Below are 27,329 nucleotides of genomic sequence, written 5' to 3' on the forward strand. Positions count from 1 at the left end.
ATTCTTTTATGTATAGATGTATATTATTATAATTATTTTTATTTAACAGAAATTAAGTGATTGAGTGATAATTAATATTTTTTTTAATTTTTAATATAAAAATAAATAATTTTAAAATTAACAAAAAAAAAGACTAAAATTAAAAATTTTCTTGCTATTACACCTTTAAATTGAAGGCATATTACTTACCAGTGAGACCTAGTTTCAAGTTTTCACTTTTCTAATTTTTTTTGTTAAAAAAAGTTAATAAACTTGCCATTAGTTTCGCTATAGTTTTTATATCTCATTTTAAAAGATATATATATAAAAAAAAAATTAGGCAAAAGATCTATTTAAATCCTTAAAATTTTACCTAATAGTCATATAATTTCTTAAAGTTTTTCAAGATCCAAATAGGTCTTGCATGCCTTAATTTCAATCAAATAGGTACAAATTTAACGGCATTAACTAACATTTCCCTCTCTTAAATACAAAAGTCACTTGATTTGTTTCTCTCCCCCCCAATGTTTCTCTCTCTCTCTCTCCCCTTCCTTCTCCTATTTCTCTCCCTCACCCACTCTATCTCCCCTGTATCACTTTCCAACGAAACAACAGTTTGTTGGATGTTCATTTTTGTTGAAGATAGCTCTTAGAAACATTGAAGCGATGGATTGACATCAAAAAGAAAGATGAAATATAATTCTTCAGCAAATAAAAACGAAAACAAGTAGAGATGGGAAATGTAATAACACGTAGGCTTGAATCTCTACTATTTGATTTTATTTTATATCTTAAATTGAGAATTGAAATATACTATTTGAAGAAAGTTGGGCTTTTCAACTCAAATATCTCCTTCTCCTTCTCCTTCTCCTTCTCCCTCTCCCTCTTTCTTCCTTGCATCTCTCTTCCTCTCCTATTGTATATCTCTCTCTCTCTCTCTCTCTCTCTCTCCTTCTATCTCTGACATGTGGCATAGCTTTCGGAGTTTCATTTGGCATTTGAATGCAAAAAGAGATCAAATTGGAAAGAGAGGCATTTGGGGACTTGAAAAAGAGGGGGTGGGGGGGGTGTGGTTTGGGGGTGTGTTGAGCTAGCAATTTTATGACACGATCCATTTATAGATAGTAGTTAGGTGGGTTTGGGTTTATCATAAACAAGTTTGGGTCATAAATATGTCAATCCATTTAGGATACGCTAAAAATAAAAGTTTAATCAGGTTGACTCGCTTAATTCAATTAAACACGTAATAGGCCATTTATTTGATCGGGTTAAAATGTTAAACTGTTTTATTTTGATATGTTAATTAACTTTGTTATTTGGATGATATTTTGATATTTGATCATTTTTAAATAATTAGATATTTGAATATTTTTGAATATTTAGATGATGTTTATATATTTTGATGATGTTGCTTAATATAAGTCTTAGCATGTTGTTTAGTTAAATGTGTAAACGTGCCATGTTAGTGACGTTTATGTGACTCATTTATTAAATGGGTTAAACATATCATATTGTGTCATATAATACGTTAATGACCTATTTATTTAAATGGGTAACAAGGTCATGCCATAAACCTATATCTTAAATATATCTATGTTAGAATTAAGTATTTTAACATGATTAATTAAACGAGTCATGTTCTGGTTAGCTATTTTTATGTTATGCATATAGGTTGACATAACTCAATTATGACCTGCAAACATGAATTGCCAACTAGGGGGTGTACGGTCCAAATCAAAATGATTCGAAATTAAAATTAAAAATATAAAAAATATGTTACGTTACTCCTAATTCATTTATATATATCATTAATTCTCTACACAATTCTCTCTGATTTTCTTCAATTCTTAAATTTTTTCAATTTTTCTTAAATTCTCTAAATAATTATTTTCTTTTTTAATTTCCAATACTCTCTCAATTTTCCTACTTTATTATTTTATATACTTATTTTTAATTATCTCAATTATTTTTATTTTTAAATAAAATTTCCAATACCCTCTATTTTAATTTTTTTTTCTCTTTTATAATTTTAATTATCAATTATTATATAATTTTTTAAAAAAGACAAGTAATAGAACTAGAAATTTTTATTTCTCTAAATCCTAAAGGGATATATAGGTAAAATTAAGTTCATACTTTCTTTAAAAAAATTAATTTCATCTCTAGTTTTTTATCGGGTCAAATCTTTATTTATTAAATAAAGATAAATTATTTCTTTCTTTTTTTCTTATTTTATTTTGATTGAAAGATTTCTAAGAAAAAATAAAATATTTTTACAAATATAACTTAAATTTTTTGTCTAAGCTACCCTTTTTGACTTCAAACCGCTTGAACCAGTTCATGATTTCATCTTGAACCGTGGCCACCCCTATTGCCAACTCTATGACAGAGAGGACTAAGGGATGGGGGAGAAAGATGTACAATAAAGTTATGAGAATTTTAGAACCGCAAAAGACTTTAAAATTTGATGAAAGACTACTTAATTGATGAAATAAAAATTGGACTAATTAATGTAATTGTAAAAATCTAAGAACGAAGGAAGTAGTGAATAATGGAAATAGTGATTGATGTAAGAGTAATTCATCCTTTTATATATATGACTCAATTAGACAGATTTGGTCAATAGTTATTTCTATGCTAAATGCGAAGACTATCTAGCCCAATCAAGTAACATTTTTCCCCTTTTATTTCTATAATGTTATTTTTTTATTAATTAAAAATTCATTGAAATTTATACTAGAGTTAGAAAATTTTCAACTATAGCCCTAACATATTAAAATTAAAATTAATTCAAATTACCTGTAAAATTGAAATCAATCTGACTTCATGTACGATCCAAAACTGAATTGATTCATTTAGTTTTAATTTGTTTAGCATGAATTTTGGCCTATAAAATAAATAAATAAAATTATTTTATTTTTAAAAAATAAAACTTTAAAAATTGAATTGATTCAAACCTTTTAAAAAAATATACTCAATATAACCAAATCCATTTAAACCAACCCTCTATCTATATTGCCACAATCATTTAAGACCCGTTTGGCATTATTATCGAAACTGTTGTTGAGAAAATTATTTTTTTAATATATCTAATTAGATAATATTAAAAAAATAATTTAAATTTAAATTTAATAAATTAGAGTCATAAAAATACTAAAATAACAAAATAGATTTTTTTAAACTATTTTTTTAATGATATCTAAAGTTGTGCTTTTTCTTGAAAAGTAATTTTAACCCTCCAACTACAATACTAAATAGACACTTACACTTAGTTAAGGGCATAGAATATCTAATAGTGGCCTATTTTTTTTGGCAAATTACCCTTAACAGCATCGCTTATCTTATTTCCAAACTTAGAAAACAATTTGATGAAAGTAGATTTATTTTCTAACCTACATAATTGAAAAAAAAAAAAAAAAAAGTGGGTAAAAGTGCTTATGGTTGCATGTAGCTTTTAGAAAAAGTGGCCACAAAAATTATAGCCTCAACAGCATGTCTATGCATAATTTATGGTCCAACTGCCTCTCTGTTTTAGACAAAATTCGGCTCTTTCAAAGTCAAGCATTTTGTTTTGGGGGTGACTCTTCTCTTTTGTCTCTATACTAATCTTTAGGACCTTCAAGTTCAGTGCCTTACAGCTCATGAATCACAATTTGTTTTTTGGTAGTATTTCCATGCTTCTCACATGCCCAATATCCTACAAAAACATATAGGAAATCCCAATTCTAGTGCTTATATATATATATATATATATACACAAAGTGATAATTTATAGTTAGGGCTCTATTTATTCTATCATTGTTAAATATTACTGAGACATTTCTAACACTATTAGTAAAATGAGACTTTTTTGTTCTCATTATTAAATTTTAATAATGTGACATTAAATAAAGAGTTAAAATATTTTTAATTATTATAGTGGGCTCCACTTAATATTGAAATTAAAAATATAATTAAAAACGAGGAGGAATTGATGAACTACCCTTTTCACTAACATGTTTTCCTTCCCCTTTCTTCTTCCTTTCCTTTGGCAACCATTTCCTCACCTACACTAGCGACTTCATAAATCTGTAGGCAATGATTGATGACCATCAATGAGGCAAGATTGGTGGCAATAATGGTGGATCAATAGTAAATTGAGAGGAGAGAGAGAGAGAGAGAGAGAGAGAGCTTGATCGAGAAACAAACCCATAGAGAACTGTCATCATCAACCGCCATGGCCTCTTCACTTCCAGACGAGCTCGCCGCCTTATTGGTGTTGGTTTGAGGGTGACTTCAACCAAACCTGCAAATCTTACTTGCCTTTCTTTTAATCACCACTAGACGTCGAGTTACCCCAGGACCCACCACACATAACCTAGCTCCCTACATTTGGACGAGCTGGCTAGCGTTAGCAGCTCGCACATTGGCATCGATTTGAGGATGACTCAAAATTTTATTTCAAGTGCGACCCATATTTATAATAAAAATTATTTTAATTAAATATTTAGTTCCACATCATCAAAATTTAATTGTGTGAACGAAATGCCTCACTTTGCTGTTAACAAAAAAACTCAGGGTCTTTTTATTACAAAGTCAACCTCTGGCCTTGACTTAAAAAAGGTGCAAAACCATAGGACACTTTTTTTTTTTTTAAATTTCCTCTTACTCTTAATTAAATATTTAATGCTAAGTCATCAAAATTTAATAGCGTTAACAGAAATTTCTCTAGATTTTTTTCAAGAAATTATATGCTTCGACTACTGAAATAATAGTTTTCAGCAGCCAAAACTTGAAAATTTTTAAAATTTTCAAGTAAAACAACTTGAATTCATGCTCAAAGCTTACATGCAACCATTAAGAGTTGGGATTCAAGGTTCAAACAATCTTTCATTATCACATAAACAAAAGCCAAATGAGAGGATCAATCGTTATTAGGCAAGACTAGTTGCCAAAGGGTTCCATCAAAGACCAGAGTGGACTTCTTTGAGATATTCTCTCCTACTATGGAACTGACTATGATCCATGTTATACTCTCTCTAACAGTATCCAACAATTAGAACATTCGTCAATTGGACATGTCCAATGCATTTGTGCATGGTGAGTAAGACGATGTCATGTTTATGGAACAACCACTAAGTTTTGTCAACCTTAACAAGCCCAATCATGTATTTAAAATCAAGAGATCTCTTTATGGCTTGCACTAAGCCCTGCGTCAATGGCACAATCGCCTAAAAAATGTTTTCCTTGAAAATGGCTTTCAAGCCTCCATTTTCACCATTTCAATATCACGAGGATTAATGGTGGATCTACCTTGTATTGAGTGGGTCAATTGACCCCACTCTTTTTTTTTAAAAAAAAAATTCATATATATCATGTATTTAATTAACTATATGACTACTAAAAAAAATTTTCCCACAAAAACCTTTAAAATATTATTGTATTTAATAAACTTATACTTATTGGACACTTCACCCTAAACACCTATTAATTTAATCTTTTAAAATAAATAATAAAATTTAGAAAAGTCAAAACTTATATTATGAAAATGCTGAAAGACGCATCCACTTCTTTTCATCTCTAACTTTTCTTTTTCTTTCATTTATTCTTCATAGCATATTCACAAAATCACAAAATTTCCCCCTCTCTTCTCTCTTTTATATTCTTTTCTTTCATTCTCTACCGATTGACTTTTTTTTTCTTTTTTTTGTGTCAAAAAAATTAGTATTATTTTATAATTATATTCTATTTTCTATTGAATAAATCAAGAATTAAGGCTTTCTTAATTATAGGTAAACTTTATTTGTTTAATTTTATAATCAATTGACAAATTGGCGTTCATTGATTTTTCTACAATAAAGAGTCAAGTTAAAGACTCACTAGTAAAGCAAATTAACAATTTCATATACTCTTATATTGTTTTACTCTCTTATTTCATATTTACTAGATTAATAATAATTATAACTTATTGTTTTGACAATTGATTACATGTAAAAAATATAAATATCATTAGCATATATTAAATTTATAGGGTAAAATTACAAATTCTTATTATAGTGTAAATTTTTTTTTTTTTTTTTTTTACTCTACTGACTTAATTTTCTAGTTCCATCCCTGGCGAGAATGTTGATGATTTAGTCTCTTGGAACTCTTGCTAGCAACAGACAGTACCACGGTCCTCTACAGAGGCCGAATATCGTATAACAGGGAAGGGACGGCGATAAAAGAATCCTATATAAATATGGTTTAAGCTTTTATATACAAATATATTTTATGTAGATTATGCACTAATTATTACGTATAAGTGTATATAAAGCAAATTACTGTTTAAGAAACATGTTTTGCAAGCTCATGGCAGTGGCAAAGCTAAATATGTTGCTCAATAGGGCAAAAGAATTTTTTATTTTATTTACAAAAAAAATTTAACTCATTAAAAATTGAATAAGTACAACTTTCAATATAATATAATTATGTGATCGAAGTTTTAAATTAATTTCAAATTTATTAAATTATCTTCAGATTTGTCTGGAGATGCAGAGTCCTGAATTTAATTATATAGAATGGATCTATGCTTGAAAAATATACAAAAAGCAGCAATAATATATTAGACATAAAAGATAATTATCCATCAATTAAAATATAAAAACAATGCTTTTATCAAAGAAAAATTAAAAACTTTAAAATTAATAATATCGAATTAATAAGCAGCTGTATTAATAATCGGTTGCAATTACTAAACCAAACACTAATCATTAATCTTTTTCTTTTACTTTCTTCTTCTTTTAATTTACAAGTTGCTTAAAGGATGAGAAGAGAAGTAAGGACTCTTCTAACTCCCCAATACTACAACAAATTATTGTTGGTTTACCCTGAAATACTACAAATTATCGTAAACCCATCCTCTATAATTAATGCAGGTGAAATTTTCATTATCTAAAAAAAATAAATATTGTATCATGAGAATAAAGATTATGCACATCTCTAAGGACTTATGTGTGGATGATTCTGAAACTGCAGCTAGACATAGATTTTTGCACTTTATATATGCATAATTTACATATAAATAACATCTTGTTCATACCAATCAGGCAAGACTCCATGTGCGTACACCCTTACTTTACGTTTTATGAGTAAGAGAATACTGCACCGAGTGTATATTATAATTCACGGAGATTTATGATCGGAGTCTAGAATTCAGATTTTGGCACATAATTGTATATATGATCGATCACAAGAAATTGGTAGGAGAATTTTTTTTTTTTCTTCGTTTTTCGTAGAAAAGGGGAGACAAACTCAAAAATCCCTACAAAGCACAAGCCCGAGAATATGAAACTCCACAGGAGGCATGAAGGAGCCAAGAAGTAATTCCAGCAGAAGGAGCTTCTAAGACATGCAGTCCCATAGGCAAAGTGGAAGCAAACTCAGCTAGGCAATCAGTACAGAAGATGGCTTCTCTGTAGATGTGACAAACGCGAACCTTCCAATCCAAACTAATCAAATTCTTGATGGAAGCCAAAAGAGCACGAACACTTCCTTGGGGTCAGAGGTCAGAGGTACAAGAAGGAAAATAATGTAGTTCATAGCAGTGAAAATCAAGGAAGAAAAAGGAGTTCACAGCTCATCAGAGGAAAAAGAAAAAAAAAATAGCATCTCCTATTTAATTTTCCTTCTTTCCAAAGAAATTTGGTACAGTTTTCATGATTCAGTACTCACCATTTTCTTTTCTAGCTGAAATTAGAAATATCTTGCATATATATATAAAACATTCGAGAGGGAAAAATTTTAATAAAAACAAAAAATTACAAAGTGCAATTTGATCAAAGTCTTAAAGATAAATCAAGTTGGCTTAACTCTTCTTGAACATTTTCAGGTCTGTAACCCATGGACCAAGAACCATCTCTAGAACCACCATAATTCATCTCCCTCCTTCCATATCCCATTTCATCAACAAACCTACCAGCATGTCCATGGTGATCAAAAGCTGCTTGATTACCTAGAACATGGTTGAACCCACCCATGCTAGATGATCCAGACCGAGAGTTAGACCCTCCATGAGCTCGGACAGCTGAACTTAGCTCTCTGCTTTTTTTGGCTAAGGTTCTCTCGAGCTTGTGAGCATTTTGGTGACCACCAAGAGCCTGAGAGCTGTAAAACTTTCTTTGACAATAGTTGCAAGAGAAAACCCGAGGCTCTGCAGGACTACGAGGTGAAGTGGAAGAAGAAGAGGAAAGCTCGAGGACAAGTTCTAGGTTTAGTTGATTTTTGGGTTGGAAATCCATGGCCCCAGAAAGTGATGAGGATAAAAAGTAAATTGTACACGGCAAGAGATGGGCTAGATAGCTTGATGTAACAAATGAAGAGAAGTGATGACGATAATATGAGAGAGAGAGAAAGAGAGAGGAGTATGTATGTAGGAATAAAGCAAGAAAGGGGAAGGCCTATTGAAGAGAAAAGAGAAGAGAGGCGGAGAATAGATATAATAACAAAGAAGAAGGTTTGTCTTGCAATATAAGAGGCACAGGGGTTCACTGTTTCAGCAAACCACATATAGCAAGCAAGATATAAGGTAAAAGGGATGGCACTGTTAGTGTGTGTCTCTGTACAAAGAGAGAGAGAGAGAGAAAGAGAGACAGGTAGATGCAAAGATAAGGGCTGTCTCCTCCATTAATAGCAGCATTATAATATCATGTCGGTCCATGGAAAAAATTCCACGATATTATATATTTTTCTTTCCATATACACATTCATATATAGAAAAATTTTAACTAAATTAAACCCAAGAATTTTTATTACATTTTCTGATAAAAAAATGTTGCTTCATTTGTCTCAAATGTCCTGTGAAATTTACCAATCTATTCATGGGTCTAATCTTTAGTCTCTCTCTTCCTCTCACATCAAAGGGTTGAGATCATGCACTAATCTAGTTGCCACTATAAGTATTATATAATTGACAAGATAAACAATCTTGACTAGACTGAACATGCAATCTGAAAAGAGACCAATTTATATATATATATATATATATATATATATATATATATATATGGTTCACTGAACAACCCCTTTTGGAACTAGAACTAGTCCCTTTTCAGTGAACCTATTCACACTCACTCAATTTTGCACAACTGTGTTGTTCCCAGACCACAGCACAGGGTTTCAGGTCCACTGCAGACATAGAAATCCAATTAGATTTCTGCACAAAAGATTGTTCTAAGCATTAATTTCACTCTTAATTTCCAACAGACTCTTCTGCCACCCGATTGCTTCAAGATGCACCTGTTTGGTTTTCCAATATATATATATATATATACATATGTCAAAAGTGTTCCCATATTAATTATTGATGGATATTTGAGTAAATCTTTATTATTTCATATGGATAAGCTAACCTAGATGTATTTGATACATTTAATTGGAGCTGTATCTCATTCTTAGGTTTGCTGGAGGACCTTACTGGGTTACTCTGGAGTTCCCCTCTTATTTTGCTTTGATCATTAATAAAAGTACTTTGACACCGTTTGATTAATCAATTTTGACTGTATTTTTGTGTTAATAAATTTTAAATAAGTGATATTAAAATTTTATGAATATCTCTAAATTTAAATTTAATTTAAAATTAAATATATTAAAAATTTTAAAAAAATTATAATTTATGAAGGATTCATAGATGGATCATAAAGCTGAAAGTACTAACAGAGGACAATGCGACTCTCTAAGAAAAGACAACATAACTGTTCTTGTGACCCATCATAGTACCTCAGAGTTAACAATAAAATGACTAGCTATTAGTTGGTACTATGTAGCACAGTACAATTAATGGTGAGACCATCTACCATCCGTTTAGTCAGAGCCAGCAGCAATGGCGAAATAATAATAATAACAATAATAATAATAATAATAATGCCCTAGAAGGGACCCACAATTCCCTTGCATTTATGCCACCAAGTTTCCGAGCCGTTTACCTTACATCACATCCCATTGGAATCTCTCAAATTTTGGTATTTGTTAGCTCACACAAGCACATGGCCAAAGGGATACCTAGAAGAGTTGATATTATTATTATTATTATTATTATTATTTATAATTAATTCTAAGAAACACACATATAATTTAAGAATGTACACACTTACACTTTCAGATAATTACTGATTGAAAGACAGTTATGTATATGCTTATGTACCCCACACACACACACATACACATACTATTTGAGCGATGTGAGATCCAAGATAGGAACACCACGAATGCACCCACCTATCCACATCACAATGGGTTATCTTTTTTTTTTATAATTAATTCCAAGAAACATATACACACGGTACAGAAAAAACTTACTGTACACACTTACACTTCTAGATAATTACTCACTGGAAAGCAATCATGTGCACGTTTATGTACCACACACACGCGCTACTTGAAAGAATCTTATTATTATTATTTGAAAGAGTCTCAATTAATGTATAAAAATTACTGATTTACACAACGAGGAAGTAATAATTTCAATCAATAAATTTTAATTTAATGATATTATAGTTATTTTTAGAATTATAAAGTTTTTAATTTTAAATTAAAATTTATTAAAAAAAAAAGCCTTTAATTTTTTTTTCACTTCAAAAAAAAAAAAAGTCAATTAGAGTGTTTTTGGATTGATTGAGCACTATAACGAATTATTGAATTTTATAAGAATGAATAATAATAATAAAAAAAAAGCTTATTAACATAATCATAATAACAATGATATTAGAGACCATGATTGTGGGATCAAGCAAGATCTTGCAGGTCGGCTATGATTGCGCTGAGTTTTGTCTCTGAATCGCAGACACAACACAACCCAGGAAACTACCTACTGTTTTTTTGCTATGTATTTGTTATAGTCATTTAGTAATGTATTTATATAATAAGATTCCGAATGTAGGAACATTAATTCCTTTGTAAATTCATAATTATTAACAGATCAGTCAATGGAATGTGTCCCTTTGTACTTCAACAAACCCACAAAGACAATGGAGTTATGGGATTTTTTTCTCTCATGTATCGGTGGTTTTTACTAGTTATTTAATTTCCAAAACCTAATTCATTGAACAAACACTAACCCATTTGTTAAATCAAATCAGAGAGGAAGATTTACACGAGAAGTTCAATTAGCAGCTATGGTGTAAAACATAAGTGATAAACTTAGTAAAGTAATAAAACATGAGAATGTAAAACTTACCTTCTAATTTTTTCAGTATGTGATATGGATTTTGTGACTCTTCCCCTTGAGTTAGCTTTTGGAGTAGAGTTAGATTCAGTCAATTTTCTCTACATGATATTAGAGCATACTTTGCTTCATCGTTAGGCTATCTGCAAATGTGTTTGCCTACAAAATTCTAGTGCTAGATGTTCTTGTCTAAGTATGAGCAGTTATGTTATCTCATATTGGATTGGGATAAGGACTTTATGCTAAATACGAGACTTGGAAAAACTTTCTCCCCTCAGCTAGCTTTTGAGGTAGAGTTATGTCTAATCCATTTTCTTTGTTTTAAGCTTTCTTGCTCATAAGATCTCTCTTGCTAAGGTGAATAACAATTTATTCATTTTAACAATTTATCCATATTTATAGAAAAATATATTCTTTTTAGTTTGATTGGTTATGTTAAATTTTTCATGACATCAAATTAACAAAAATAAGCTGATTTATAAAAAAAAAAAAAAAGCGCATATTCTTAATGTATCTTCTCCAAATGTTTGATTTATAGACATTCAATGGATTAATTAATTATGAAATTTGTCTAACAACATGTCATTTAGTGATTTAATATTTGATTCATATGTTAAAAGGATCATTTAATGGCATTGGAATCGTCACCAAAATTATAAAATTTTAAATTCAAGTGTCATAAAATTAATTGAAGGGTAACTCTAATATAAGTTTGAACTTATATGAGAATGAGTTTAATAATACTTAAATTAAATATTTGTAATACGTGCAAAACTAATTAAACTATATATATATATATAAAGTACACAAATTTATATGTAAAAATTTAATCTAACGATTAATAAGTTCATTATCAGCTCGAGTTCTTCATACTCCTTTTCATAATTGAATCACTTATTTGAAATTTAAAATTTCAAAACCTTAAGAATTATTTCATTGGGGAAAATTTTTCTTTCCATTTAAATTTTTTTTCTTTTTTGATAAAGCATTTAAAATCATTATTATGGCTGTAATGAAATGAATGTGCAAGTTCTTGAAGTGGGTGTGATGTGTGCATAAATAAGCACTTGACGTTGAAGATGAGTTTTGTATTTTTATCTATTTTTCGTTTAAGCACATGCATCATTTGTAGTGGTGTTTTGCAATTGGTTATATGTTTTTATATAGTGACATGAATGAATGAATGAATGAATGAATGAAGATGAAGATAATAGAGTCCCTTTTTCAGCCCACTTTCATTTATGCCCGCACTTCCTGCACTGTTTTTTGGGTTTCTTCTGTTTCAGTTTTGGATTTATTGATGATTTTTTCTTTTCTTTTCTTTCTATTTTGCAAAGAAATTGTACGTGTGAATCTGAGTGCTTCTCAGCTTATCTACAAATGCGTGGTTCATGCAAGTATAATTTTCTTCTGCAATTAATTATGGATATTATTTTTTTATTTTCTTTTTTTTTTATCTAAAAAGTTATGAAATTCTATAAAACTATCACAAGATAATAATTACATGCACATGTGAATTCATTAATAATTATTATAATCGGTTTTGAGTATTAACAATAAAAAAATAAGGTAATTAAATTAAATTAATTAATTATATCTTCCTCCTTATTTTTTCAATTTATTCACTTTCTTAACCCCGCTATTCCATTATTATTATTATTATTATTAAAATATTTATTTAAAAAATTTTCATATATATTATTCAGCCATTTCATTTTTAAATCCCATGGAGCATCTCAAAATTGTCATCACTACTAAAGAAATTTGGTTTTTTTTTTGTGGGTACATATCAAAAAAATAAAGAAATTTGCTTTTAAAGAAAAAAAAAATATGACTATATAAAGTATGAAAAATAAATTCGTCATTGAAAATTTTTGCCTAAACTCGATTTATTATGGACTCAAAATATAAACATGTGGACCTATATATTTAATAGATAGATTTCACTATACATCTTATCTCTTAAACATATGATAAATTGAATTTAGATAAAAAAAAAAATTATGTGTATACATATATATTTGGAATAATTAACTTTAGTTGGATTCAATTTCATATCGCAATTCTAAAGACGATTCCAATACCATAAAACTAAAACTATTCAATGTTGGAGTTTATGAGGGAACTATGCATGTGGAAGTCACTTTTCCCTTTCTATACACTAAAGATGAATTTAAGAGAAAGGATCAATGAGGACAATTGATAGTGGAAATAATTATAGGATCCCATTTACGTGAGAATAGAAAGTAGATTTCCCTTTTTAATGTACGTGTTATATTATAAGAGAGTTTGTATTAGGAGATTTAATGGATCCGTAATACACAATGATATAAATAGCCCATTTCTCTTTATTATCCACTTAATAATATAATATAATAGATGGAGTGATCTAAAATTTTAATAGAGGGATTGATTGATCGACGTAGGAAATTGAAATTCGAATTTAAATCAAAATTTATTAAGTGAGTAATATATTATTAACTATTCAATTAAATATAAGTGAATGACTTAAAATTTTAATCTTTATTGAGTATATATAAGATCAAGAGATTATTTAGATTATGGGTGATTGGGTGTGTGTGCATATATATGTAGAGGTGATGGACATAAGTTGACCCAAAGATTGATACGTTGGTTATTGGAAGCTGAGGTGTAGCCACTTGGGTTGTAAGAGTGCGGATGCAGTCCAACCATACAGAGACATTGAAAAACAAGCTACACTACAAAAATCATGTCATCGGGTACTAACCGGCACTATGACCCGAATAAATATATTTAAAGTCATTAAAATTCGTGGTAAATAATTAAATTTATATTAAAATTTAAGCTTAAAATTATTGTTTGGAATTCAAGAAAACAAAAGGAAAATGAACGAGCTGTTGGCAAATGAAGGTGATCCTGTAACCAATATTAACATGTAACCAGCTTCATTACCTTTTAGTATATGATCTATCAGCGGCACTTCTAACAAAGTAGTGAAAGCAAGAATACACTTGGTATCTGAGGCATGCACCTGCACTTGAACTTCATTATTATAATGAATTGCAAGCTGAGAAAATTGGCAAAATATGAATGATTCCATCCTGTTTTTGAGAAAGCCTTTGATTCGATTAGATGGGATCACATGAAATAAATCATGGAGCTCATGAGTTTTGGCTCTCGCTGGAGATCGTGGATATTGAGTTGTATTTCTGATGCTGAAATTTCAATCCTGATTAATGGATCACCCTTAAAGGAATATTCACAATGTCGAATGGGTTGAGACAAGGGAATCCATAGTCCCCTATCACTTATAATTAAAGAAGCTTGCAACGAGGAGTTATTTCAAGGGATCCCAATTGGTGGTGATGGTCTCAAGATCTCTCACCAGCAATATTTGGATGATGTGCTATTTTTTCGCCTAGCAAACTTGGATTATATCCATGCTTTATCTAGGATCCTTCACTGCAATGGCGGATCCAGCCTTAAAAAAGTGGAGTCAATTAACAACACTCTTTTTATTAAAATATTCTATATATATACATACATATGTTTAAATTGATCTCTTATAAATTTAATTATATCATCTTTTTGATAAATATTAAAATAAATTATTTATTTGTATAACTTACTTAAGTAGCTTTTTTTCATATGAAAACATTGAATAGATTGGCTCAGTTTTATCTTATTAAATATTTATACGTTAAAATTTTAGTACTTGACAATCAATTTTAAAACTTTACTTTTGATATAAATATTTTTCATATGTTGGCGTAAAAAAAAAGAAAAATTCTAGGTCCGCCATTGCTATTCTTCATATGCTATTCTTAATCAAGGAGCAAGCTCTATCATTTTGCTATTGTCTCCCTTAAGATTTGTATACATACCTCGCGAGGCTAACTGTACAACTGACTCTTTGGTTAAACATGGTGTGCACGAGACAGATGATTTTATTGCCTTCTTGTAATTGATCTGCTTATGGTACCTGGTTTGATTTCTCATCATTTTGCTGGTTATTCGATAAAATTATATTCCAGTTTCATGGTATTGCTATCTCTGTTATGATTTGGAAGAACAACAAAATATTTATCATCACTGAAAGCCATGCATTAAAAGTTCAATAATACATATGATTATGAATCAATTACTCTCTTGAAGGGCAATAATTAAGCAATAGAAAGTACAATTAATTACATTCATTTTGCCTTTTCTTTGGTCTACAGCTGATTGCGTATGCTTTGATACTAATTGGGAACACCAGCAATAAGCTTTGCTCGTAAGTCTTTTCTCAAGATTTTTCCTGATGGAGCTTTTGGAATTGCTTCTGTGAAGAACACTCGATTGATTCTCTTGTAAAATATAACCTGCAACATACCAAATTCACCGGAATCGTTTTCAAAGATGTGAAATTTGAAATTCGAGTTTGAGTTGGAGCCAAATGAAAACAAAAATCTGAATATTGAATGGAGCAGAACTCTTAACTATTGCTAATGCAATTGAATTAAGTTTACAGATGTTGCTGGATAGAATGGGAAATATTTGCTAGCTGGTTGTTGAATCTGATTCAAAATCTGCTATTTCTTGGATTGAAGCTCCTTGAAAATTCTCTTCTATTGTTAACTCCTTGGATTCAACCTCCTTGGATTTTAATCTTTATATGTTTATAAATTGAATTTATAAAAATATAAAATTCACAATTTCCAAAAAGAATAAAAAAAAAAAGATAAAAGAGAGGAAAAAGTTCAAATGAAAATGCCTAAAAAAATATATTATATTACTTTCATTAATAATAAAATGTAATTATGATTATAATATTTTTATTATAAATAAATTTTATTTAAAAAATTGTAATAATATTTACATAAATATTATTTAAAAAGCAATTAAGAATTAGAATATACTAATTAATTTTTAAAAGATATAATTACTGACAAAATTAGTTAAATTAAATAAAATTTTAAAATAAATTAAAAAAAAATAGTACCTGTTTTGAAATGTATTGTTTAATCTCATCCTCAGTGACCTTACAACCGTTCGATCGCACCACAAATGCAACAGGAACCTCACCCGCAGCCTCATCTTTCATGCTGACAAAAAAAAAACAAATAAAATAAAATAAAAGCTGAATTAATTTAAGAAAAATTATTATTTAATTTATTTATTTGATTGAAATTGATTACTTAATTTTTTTATAAAATATATTAATTAATTTTTATATTTTTATTTCTTTTATTCTTCAATTCCTTGTTCGGAATCAGGCAATTTTTTTCTCTTAAACTTATTTAAATTGATTTTTTAAAATAAAAAAATTAAATAATTAATTTTATTAAAAATTAGGGGTTAAATGGTAATTTTTATTAATTTAACAAAAACAAAAGGTTGGGAAATCTTACGGTACAACAGCAGCATCAGAGATGCTGGGATGGGCAATCAACATTGCTTCGAGTTCGGCTGGGGCGACCTGGAAGCCTTTGTACTTGATCAACTCTTTTAATCGATCAACGATGAAGAGCTCATCATCATCATCAATATACCCTACATCACCTGTATGCAACCATCCCTCTTTGTCTATGGTGTTAACTGTGGCCTCTGGATCATTCAGATAACCTGCCAAATCCATGGACCTACAAGTATTAATTTCACAATTTTTTTACTAATTAAATTATAATAGAATAAATTATTTATAATTTTTTATTTAAATTTTCAATTGAATTTAAAATTAAATTATTAAAATATTATTTATTTATATTTAAATTATTACAATTTTTTATACAATTAACTTCAATGAAAATTCAAACTTAAGATATTATAATTTTAAAAATAATTTTAATATCATTGAATTATTTATTTTTTATTATAATACTATTATAATTTTTTTTTATGATAAATAGGTATCTCAATTCAATAGATTAAAATTAATCATATTTGCATCGGGTCGGTCAACTAAGAGGTGAAATGCTTCTAATAGGTATTGTCTTTATTCACGAGAATCAAACACTCGACCTCACTTAAAGAATAAAAGTGACAAACCATTTATATCAAACACATATTAATTATATAAATATAATTTAATTTCATATGATTAAAAAAATAGAAGAGATATATAAATGCATCAATCAATAATGATGTTAATTAATAGGATTTTTTTTTAAGGTTTTGCCTTTTAGACAATGAAAAGGGTGTCTTTAATGAAATAATGTAAGTGTTCAATTTACATGGATGTGGACATTGATTTGAAGCTTCACCTAAAGTAAAACCATTAATTAATGGGTCATGTAGCTTGAGGATAAAAAAAATTAGGTGGCAAATCCTATTTTCATTATCCACATAAATACAAAAATAAAAAGGTTTTTCATCTAATTAAGATTTCAATTTTATTCTAATGATAAAAGACTAAAAAATGAGATATCAAAAATTAAGAGCTCTCTAAATCATTTACATTCTTGTTGGTTAATTATTTTTATTTGTTTCATATGTTTATTTGCTTATTAATGTTATTTTCATTTTATTAAATTATAAATTAATTGAAATTTATATTTTGTATTTGTATTTTTATATTTCTTTTAAAAAATTAGATTCTATAAATTATTAGCAGCATTCAACAGCCAAACTAAACACCCTCATAATATTATAAGACATATAGTAATAACTATAAGATAATAATCATTTAATAAAATTAATAAATATGCACGTTTTAAATATTTATATTTGTGTACGAATGCTTACAATTGCCATATATATTTTATGTGGTTGGTAACAAGATAAGTTACAATTGCCATATATATATATATATATTTGATTCTAGGCCACGTGATACAAGATTTATTATTATTATTATTATTATTATTATTATTATTATTGTTATTTTAAACTAGGGATATGTGACTTTCAAGATGTATCAAAATAAAAAAATGGTGCAAGGCATGAAGATAAGTTGTTGACCAACTAATTAACTAATGAAACGTGAAGGGTATAAAATAATATATTTATTGATAATATAAATATAAATAAATAAATAAAAATAATTTGTGCACCTTTCATGATTTGACTACCCCTAATGCAAATCTCTCCGGTCTGATTTCGGGGCAACGAGTTGCCGGTTTCGGGGTCGACGATCTTCATCTCGGCGTTTCTCACGACGGTCCCACAGGCGCCGGATTTGATCTCGAAAGGTTCCTTTGCAAATGCCAGACACATTGATAACACTGGTCCTGCCTCTGTCATTCCGTAGCCCTGCATATGTTTCTCTAATTATTTAGATCACACCATTATTATATATATACATATTATAAAGTACTTCTCAATAAAATCAAATCGTATTTTTATCAATTGAATTAATATTATTAAGTAATATTCATATATTAAAAGAGGGATTGTTTTACTGTTCTTAAAACAGTGAAAAGTCCTTTTTATCCTTATCTATAACTTAATTAAAAAGATTTGAATAATCAATAAATTTTAATTTAATTAAATAATATTAAATTTATTTTCAAAATGAGGTAGGTTTTGACTTAGAGTCCTAACCTAACCGAAATTAATTGTACAAGCTAATTAGCTTACTTCCCATCTAAGCTAAAAAAAAAAAATCAAATGATTGACAACACTAAAGAGGACAAAAAATTGTCCTACCAAGATAAGGAAAGAAAAAGAAACCATATATCATATAATGCTAATCATTCCAAATTAAAGAACAATCAATTCAAACAAATTTCCCATTAGCCTATTTTAATTAAACTAATAATACCCCATATCTTGTAAATCAAGACTTAATTACCTGTCCAAGTTTTGCATTTGGAAGCTTAGCCCTCACAGTATCCTCTAGCTCCTTTCCCATCGGAGCTGCACCGGACATCACCGTCCGAATAGAAGAAAGATCATACTCATCAACCACTGGACTCTTTGCAATTGCCAGGACGATCGGAGGCACGAACGGAGCTATTGTCACCTTATATTTTTGTACAAGCTCCATTAATGCAATGATCTCGAACTTTTGCATGATTAAAATTGCAGCACCAACTCTCAGCCCACAAAGCAACACTGAATTTAGAGAATAGATGTGAAACAATGGCAAGACACAAAGAATCACATCCTTCTCATGAAAATAAAGATTTGGGTTATCTCCGTCAACTTGTTGTGCCACGCTTGTGACAAGTCCTTTATGAGTTAACATAACACCTTTAGGCAGACCTGTGGTCCCCGATGAATATGGAAGGGCCACCACATCGTCGGGGTTGATATTGACTGCGGGGATATTATTCTCATCGGCTTCTGTCAATTCTGAGAAGTGTAAACAACCGTCTGGTGGTGAATCAGTTGTCATTATCTTGATATCATTTTCTTTAGCGAATTGCTTCACTTTCTCAGCGTAAGCTGCTTGTGTTACTATCAACTTCGCCTTCGATGCAGTTGCTTGTTTCGCGATCTCCGCCGGAGTGTAAAAAGGATTGGCAGTTGTGCTAATAGCACCGCGATATGATGCACCAAGAAATGCAAACACAAATTCTTGAGAGTTTTGGAGCAAAAGCATTATAACATCGCCTTGTTGGATACCTAACTTGTCGAGGCCGGCGGCGACTTTTCTTGATATGAGTTCAACATCGGCGTAAGTGTAGATATCGCCAGTAGCGCCATTGATCAAGCAAGGATTGTCTTTGAATTGGGAAACTTTTTCGAAGCAATATGTGTGTAAAGGAAGGTGATTTGGGATGTAGATATCTGGGAGCTTGGAGCGGAAAATGAATTCTTGTTGATCAATCTTGGCCTCCATTGTTGAAGAGAGAGAGAGAGAAGAGAAAGGGTGGGTGTTTGGTTTTGCTTCTCTGGTTGGTTTTGAGGTTTGGTTGAGGTAATATACAAGTAGGTGGTGGTAGAGGGAGCTGCTGAAAGGAAGTTGAAAGCGATTTCAGTATCTGCTAAGGCTATAAAAAATGGAAAGGTGAATAAATGTATTTTTAATCTTATGTTTATTAAAAAATTAATAAAATTATGTTTGATAGCATAATGGTTGCAATATTTATTAATAATTAATAATTATAAAAATAATATAAAATTAAAAATTATAATAGTTAATTTTTAATTATTAAAATTAATAATTAATATTTAATTAATGCGAACTTAAATTTAATAATATTAAAATCGTTTTTAAAATTATAAAGTTTTGAATTTAAATTTTAATTAAATGTAATTAAAATAAAAATTAAATAATTTCAAGTGGAGAAAAATAATTGTTAAAATAAATTTTAATAATTAGATTTTATTTAGTATTGGAAAAGTTTGTTGATCGTCAAGTCACCTAATTTGGGCAAATTCCTGCAAGCTGAAAATTTAGAGTTGGTGAAGGGCAATTTTGGATGACGTGGAGACTGACCTGGATGTTTTGACGGGAAGCCACCATTCAGATAACACGTAAGATTTTACCTAACAGACCGAAACTTGCCTTCCCGCTCATCCTCCCATGTTTTAAAATTTAAATTTATTTCATATTAAATTAAAATTTATTCTTAAATATTCAAATTCATTCCAAATTTTATTATTATTATAAAAAATATTTAATTTTATTTAATTGTATATATTTTAATTAATAATTTATATAAAAAATTATTTTTATTGATAATTTATATTTTAAAATTTTAATAATTTCATAAAATATTTAAAATTTATTTTATTTAAAATAAAAATATAAAAATTTATAAATATTATTATAAAAATATATATTTTATATTTAATTAAATATTTATATAAACGAATTTAAATAATTGATACTCAACATGTAAAATCTCAATCGACTCAAAATTTTTCACAAATATTATTCTTTAAATCTAAATATGTCTTAAATTTAATTATATAATATCTAAATTTAACCTATTAAAATTTGATCAAATCAAATACCTAAAAAAATCTAATTCGTTGACATCTTGACGCGAACTCTTATCCCTGTTTGAGGATATTAGTAAATCATAATTAAATCATAGAGGTATTGCAAAAAATCGTAAAATTGTCTTTGGTTTATTTCTAAATAATAATTATTTAATTTTTAAATTAATTTTATTAATAAATGAATAGCAACCATTTAAATTAAGTTTATTAATTATTTTTTAATTTAAAAAAACTAGAATTAAAAAATTGTCCTATTTATAAAATAAAATTTTAAAACTAACATTTGTTAAATTAAAAATAATTGACAGACTTAATAGTTAATTTAAATGATAGCAATTAATTTATTAAAAAATTTTAAATTTAAGAAGTAAATTATTATTATTATTATTATTTAGAAATCAAAATTATTTTAAATTGAAAATAAGTTAACGACATGAACTAATTTATTAACAAAATTTAAATTTAGAACTAAATGGTTATAGATTTTGTTATACCTCATAAATTTTGTTATAATAATTTTTTTTTATAATTTACCTTTTTTTAGAGAAGTATAGTTTTAAATGTTATTAAAAAAAGCTTAAAAATTATTTTATTATTTTAAAATTATAACTAAAACATATTAAATTTAATTTTAAATTAATTTTTAATACCATCTAACTAATATATGAGAAAAAAATATTTTTGTAACAACCATATTAAACATATCTTTAAATTTCTGCTAAGAGTAGTAACAAATTAAAATTAAAAATAAAGTAAAATTAATTAAAATTAAATTAATCATAAGTAAATTGAAATCAACTAATTTGATTTTAGGCTAGAATGAAATTTTATAAAAAAAAGTAAAAATTAAAAACAAATACAACCATTGAATTTGATTGAATCGATATCCAAATCAAATTACAACAGAAAATATAGAGAACCTTACAATTCCTATTCATATTGATGTTGCATGGGATTCTTAGGCTGGAATCTAATCGGATGTGCCTAAAACCAAAGGGAAACGATAAAGTCGGTGGCCTAAGCTAGGCCATTCCAACGAGTAAATGCTAAGAGAGCAAATACAAATAAGAAAAGAGTAAAGAATGACGTACTTTTGAATATTGATGTGAGCTCTATTTATAGAGTAAAGAATAATGTCCTTTTCTAGATGAATTGAGATTTAGCTTACTCACACCAACTCATTTGATTCCACATTTTACAGATATATTACCTGATATGTTCTATATATTGTAGAATATGATTCTTTTAATATAATTAGAAAATTGGAGAAAAATGAAAAATCCAACAATTGATTCTGACTTGGCCTGATATTATTTTTAATATTTTGGACTCATTGCAAACTCACACACCAACAGCTGCAAGAAACCCACAGATGCATCAGATATCAAATAGCCAGAACCCAACTTGCCCAGGAGAGCAGGAAAGAAAGAGAAGCCCACAACTCAACCAAAACTTCATTTAGACAAAGCATCGAACACTTAAAAGTTATCTCAAAAAACAACAAAATGCAGAAGAAGATTCAAGGAGAGAGCCCAGCAACAGAAACGAGACAGCTCAACAATCCATTTTAAGGACCAAAAAATTAATCAAATAGCTCTAGCAAGAGGATCACAAAATAAAAATTCCACCAATGAAAAAACAACCGAGCAGGCGAAGACCATCAAAATACTTCTAAGCAGAGGACTGCAAAAGCACCCTTAAAAGAATTGCAATCATTTAGACCCGACGCTGGACACCTCTTTGTAATTAATCAAAGAGGTGTGTGGGGAGCATTGGGCGGTAGGCATGCAAATGACATTTTGCTTTTACCTCTTTGATGATCTTGTCAATTTAGTTAATATGGAAAATAATGAAGGATTTTTTTTTTTCCATGGGTTGTTCAAAATTCTCAAAATTAGTGCTTCAGTTTGTATCATCAAAATCTTATATTTTAGTGTATCTTCTTCAATTTCCCTGTTCAGACACATGAGGCTTTAATGGGTGTTGCTGATATCATCTCCTTCAAACACACCTGAAATTTCTTTTTGCTTAAAATCTTGAGGCTCGACACTGGGAATTGAAATTTTCATGTGTGTTGCATTTTGGCCCCTTTACAAGCTTTCCTCCGGACTCTTTGTTGGCTGCAGCAAGTCCAAATTTGCGGGGCATCTTTCTCTTTGTTTTGATTAGTTTCTAAGTTTTGTTTTCATGGTCTTGCTTTGAAGTTAATCTTTTCATTTTGCATTCATCAGATTTTTCAGATTTTTTCACTTAATATTTCAAGTCTAGATTGAGTTCTTGAGTTATCTGGTGATCACGACAAGGAGTGATGACGCCACACATCATCAACAAGGTCATGGATGTGCTTCAAATTGAAGCAAACATTGGTGTAACGGCCAAGTATTTGGAGATAGGCGCAACTTTGTTCAGTTTGAAACGCCTATATATAGTTAAAATGAAAATAGGTGACAATGTCTAACAATTTACCAATAAATTTCAGAATCCGTTGACAAATTAGAAATGAATTTTAAAATTTATTGATAAATTGTATAATTTTATTCAATTTATTAAGGGATTATAAATATTTCAATGATGTTTGGCAATTCAATATTATCTTAATTTTTTTTATAAATATTTACTGAAGTAATTATGTTTACAACATAAATATATGATTGTTGCACTTATTTTATATAGACATTTTAAGGTAGTTTTACATCCATTTTGCTCTTATATTTTAGTATATTTTATATTTTAGCTTTATTTTAGCTTATTTGTTAACTTTAGTTACTTTATATTTGATTTTTGTAATTTTATTATTTTTAATAGGTTTTTGTGGCAAATTGAGGGTCAATGAGTGTATTAGGAAGTGATTTGAAGAAATTTGGAATTCCCTAAGCATGGAGGAAAAGTTGAAGAAATCAAGCCTTGAAAAAGTTAACCGAAATTTGCTTGAGACTTTGCTTATGATGCTGCTCAAGGTATGTCATATTGCTTAACCTTAAGCCCGGGCGAGCCGCAAGTCAAGCACAGCTTAAATCCTACACATTCAAGCTTTCATCCTAAAACCTGCCGAGAATTGCTTAAGATCCTGCTTGAGATCCTGCTTAGGGTAAGCAGCAGTGCTTAAAGTGCAACACAGGTCAAGCTAAAAGTTAAGCATGAGCAGAAAAACTCATTTTATTCCAAACCTGCCGAGATTTGCTGAGGGTCTGCTTAACCTTAAGCAGACAGTGCAACCACAGGCCAAAAATTGCTGAAGAAGCTGCTTAGGGTAAGCAGTACCCTAAGCAGACTGCCCAAAACGTGAATATCTCTACTGACCTGGATATTTTTATACCTCATTTCCTATCCACTCCTTGGCTCTTATCTATTTTTAGGGTAACTTTTGGGACCATATAAAAACATCATTTTCTAGTTTTTGCCACAAAAAGTAAGGAGAGAAAACAATAAGAAAAAAAAGAAAAGAAAAATTACAAAGATAGAAGGGAAAAGGGTGCCATCAATTCTGCAGAAGAGGAGCTGCTGCAGCCATTTCTGAAAGCTCCAAGACTCAGAGTTTTTAGTCCCTATACCTGGGTTTTTCTATTTTTAGTCCCCTTATCATGTTTTTGTTTACTTTTCCATCAATCTCTTTTGTAAATACCAACATGAGTGAGTAAACTCTTTGGATTTTAGAGTTGAGAAACATGTTTTAGATTAATTTGTAGATTTAGACTGGTTATTTCTATATTTTATATAAATATGAGTTTTGATTCTTCCCTTGTGGGCTTGATTTACTTGCCTAATGTTGGTACCCATTGAGTATTGTGTTAATATTTGATTGAATGATCGAAAGATGAAGATCATTAATAAATAATCAAGGATTGAAACTTAAAATCACCTAGATTTAGAAATAAACTAGGATTTTAAGGGGAATTAATAATTGGTTACAAAACTTAAGGGGTTTTAAATTAATCAAATATCGTACGAAAGTCGGTTTGGTTATTTTAAAATACACTTTGGTTTGCTTGAAAAAGATATCAAAGGAATTTAGAATCAATCACCTTCAAACTTTATTTTCCCTTAAAATTGGAATACCCAAGACAAATCCCAATTAATTTATGCATAAACCCTCCAACTTTGGAATCATTTTCATCATAATTAGACTTTGATTTAAATTAACCGTTATTAATTTAGTTCAATTGCATCTTGATTTAGAATTTATTTGCTTGCTCTTTACCCATTCCAATTAGAATCATCAATTTACTTTGCTCATTTACATTTATCATTTACTCATCAATCATTAGCCGAAATAATCGCTTCATTCATAGTTTGGTATTCAAACGACAAATCCTTGTAAGAATGATACTTTACTTATCACTCTATTACTTGATACGACCCGTATACTTGCGAACACGCATCAAGTTTTTGGCGCCATTGCCGGGGATTTATTTTTGTTTGATATTGAACGATTGTTTTTTTGGTTAATTTGGGTATTTTATTTTTATTTTTATTTTTATTTTTATTTTTAATTTCTTTTACCATTTTACTTTGAGAATTTATTTATTTTGTTTTTTAGGTACTTTTATTTTATGAGAAGGACAAAAAGAGAAGAAATCAATTTATTCTTTGATCCAGAAATAGAAAAGACAGCAAGAGCTTTAAGAGCAGAAGCTAAGAGGAGAAAAGCTGAATTTAAAGCTCAACAACAACAAGAAAGAGAACAAGGGCAAGAACAACTACAGGAAGAAATGGCCAACAACAATAACAATCATTCTGTGAAGGATCATGCCTATGCTAACATTTGGGATTTCATGCCAAGTATTACAAGACCAAGAGTAGAAGCTAATAATTTTGAATTGAAGCCTGCACTATATCAGATGATACAACAATCACAATTTCGGGGAAGTCCAAGTGAAAGTCCACATGTTCATCTAGCACACTTTCTTGAGATCAGTGATATGTTGAAGATAAATGGAGTTTCTGATGATGCAATTCGACTTAGATTATTCCCTTTCTCTTTGAAGGACCGAGCTAGAGAGTGATTACATTCTTTGCCACCGGGTTCTATCACAACATGGGATGAACTTTCTCAAGTATTTTTAGCTCAATATTTTCCACCAAGCAAAACAGCTAAGCTAAGAAATGAGCTGACTTCTTTGAAACCTAGAGATGATGAGAGCTTGTATGAAGCATGGGAGAGGTACAAGGATTTGCAAAGGAGATGTCCACATCATGGGATTCCTAAGTGGATGCTTGTTCAACACTTTTACAATGGAGTTTCACCAGCTATTAGAAGTACAATTGATGCATCTAGTAGAGGTGATCTTATGGAGAAATCTAAAGATGAAGTCTTTTCTGCTTTAGATAAAATTGCTTATAACAACTACCAGTGGAGTTGTGAGAGGAATGAGATCAAGAAACCAGCTGGTATGTTTGAGCTTGATGCCATGAATATGATTAATGCTAAGTTTGATGCTTTAACAAGGAAGATGGACAAGCTAAGCATGAAAGTAGATTCTTCAGTTGGAGGTTCAAGTAATTCAGTAGATGTTGGAGCTGCAAATGTCAACTGTGCAACTAATTTTTCTGCACTTAGTCAAGACTTTTCAAGTGAGCAAGTGGATTATGTGGGAAACTACAATCAAAGACTAGGCAGTAACCCATTTTCTATAACTTATGATCCAGCATGGAGAAACCACCCTAATTTCTCTTGGGGAGGTAGACAAGGACAACACAAGAATTTTCAACAACCTTCTGGGTATGAACAATATCAGAATTTTCAGCAGAATAGAGGTCCTCCTCCTGGAATTCCTAAACCTCAAAATGCACCTGCTCCACCACAACCACAATAACCTCCACCACAATAAGCACAACCAGACAAGACAGCTAGATTGAAAGTCAACAAGAAATGATTTCTCAATTAACATCTAAAGTGGATCAAATGGCAACACACAACAAGATGTTGGAGAACCAAATAGCTCAACAAGCTAGCTCTTCAAACAACAAAGCATTTGGGAAGCTTCCTAGCCAACCAGAAAATTCAAGGGAGCATTGCAAGGCTATTACATTGAGAAGTGGAAAAATATTAGAGAGTGGAGATAAAAAGATTGAAGAGAAAGTTAAAGAAGAGAAAAATAGATAAGGAGATGAAAAAGCTGAAGTTGAGGTTAGAGTTGAAGTTGAGAAAGAGAGTTCAGTGGAAGAAAAAGGAAGTAAAGAGAGAGAGAGCGAAGAGGAAGAACCTAAATATGTAGCACCTAAAGCCTACATGCCACCTTTACCATTCCCACAAAGGTTCCAGAAAGCAAAGTTGGATAAACAATTTAGGAAGTTTTTGGAGGTATTGAAGTCTTTG

At 29.6% G+C, this 27,329-nt stretch overlaps 2 protein-coding genes and 1 non-coding gene across 3 annotated transcripts; all 3 read right to left on the reverse strand.

Moving 5' to 3' along the window:
• Positions 1-7,591: 7,591 nt before the first annotated feature.
• Positions 7,592-8,550, reverse strand: LOC110646294 (zinc finger protein 2-like). The gene has a single exon (XM_021799696.2). It carries the CDS (start codon positions 8,235-8,237, stop codon positions 7,776-7,778), a length of 462 nt encoding a protein of 153 aa, XP_021655388.2. The 5' UTR covers positions 8,238-8,550; the 3' UTR covers positions 7,592-7,775.
• A 6,652-nt stretch (positions 8,551-15,202) lies between these two features.
• LOC110646284 (4-coumarate--CoA ligase 2) lies at positions 15,203-20,020 on the reverse strand. Its single transcript, XM_021799686.2, has 5 exons — positions 18,912-20,020; positions 18,172-18,370; positions 16,531-16,744; positions 16,122-16,224; positions 15,203-15,501 (listed from the first exon to the last, which is right to left on the reverse strand). Exons 1-5 carry the CDS (start codon positions 19,902-19,904, stop codon positions 15,382-15,384), a joined length of 1,629 nt encoding a protein of 542 aa, XP_021655378.2. The 5' UTR covers positions 19,905-20,020; the 3' UTR covers positions 15,203-15,381.
• A 6,086-nt stretch (positions 20,021-26,106) lies between these two features.
• Positions 26,107-26,213, reverse strand: LOC131175769 (small nucleolar RNA R71). The gene has a single exon (XR_009145959.1). It is a non-coding gene; the product is annotated as a small nucleolar RNA R71 (small nucleolar RNA).
• Positions 26,214-27,329: the final 1,116 nt, after the last annotated feature.

This window comes from Hevea brasiliensis, chromosome 17 (assembly GCF_030052815.1).
Source record: "Hevea brasiliensis isolate MT/VB/25A 57/8 chromosome 17, ASM3005281v1, whole genome shotgun sequence".
NCBI classification, from domain to species: Eukaryota; Viridiplantae; Streptophyta; class Magnoliopsida; order Malpighiales; family Euphorbiaceae; genus Hevea; species Hevea brasiliensis.

Coding starts and splice junctions, on each gene's coding strand:
- LOC110646284 (XM_021799686.2), bottom strand. CDS start 19,904: ATGGAGGCCAAGATTGATCAACAAGAATTCATTTTCCGCTCCAAGCTC. Junction 18,371..18,911: donor CAAATGCAAAACTTGGACAG/GTAATTAAGTCT, acceptor AAACATATGCAG/GGCTACGGAATGACAGAGGC. Junction 16,745..18,171: donor GGGTAGTCAAATCATGAAAG/GTGCACAAATTA, acceptor TGGATTTGGCAG/GTTATCTGAATGATCCAGAG.
- LOC110646294 (XM_021799696.2), bottom strand. CDS start 8,237: ATGGATTTCCAACCCAAAAATCAACTAAACCTAGAACTTGTCCTCGAG.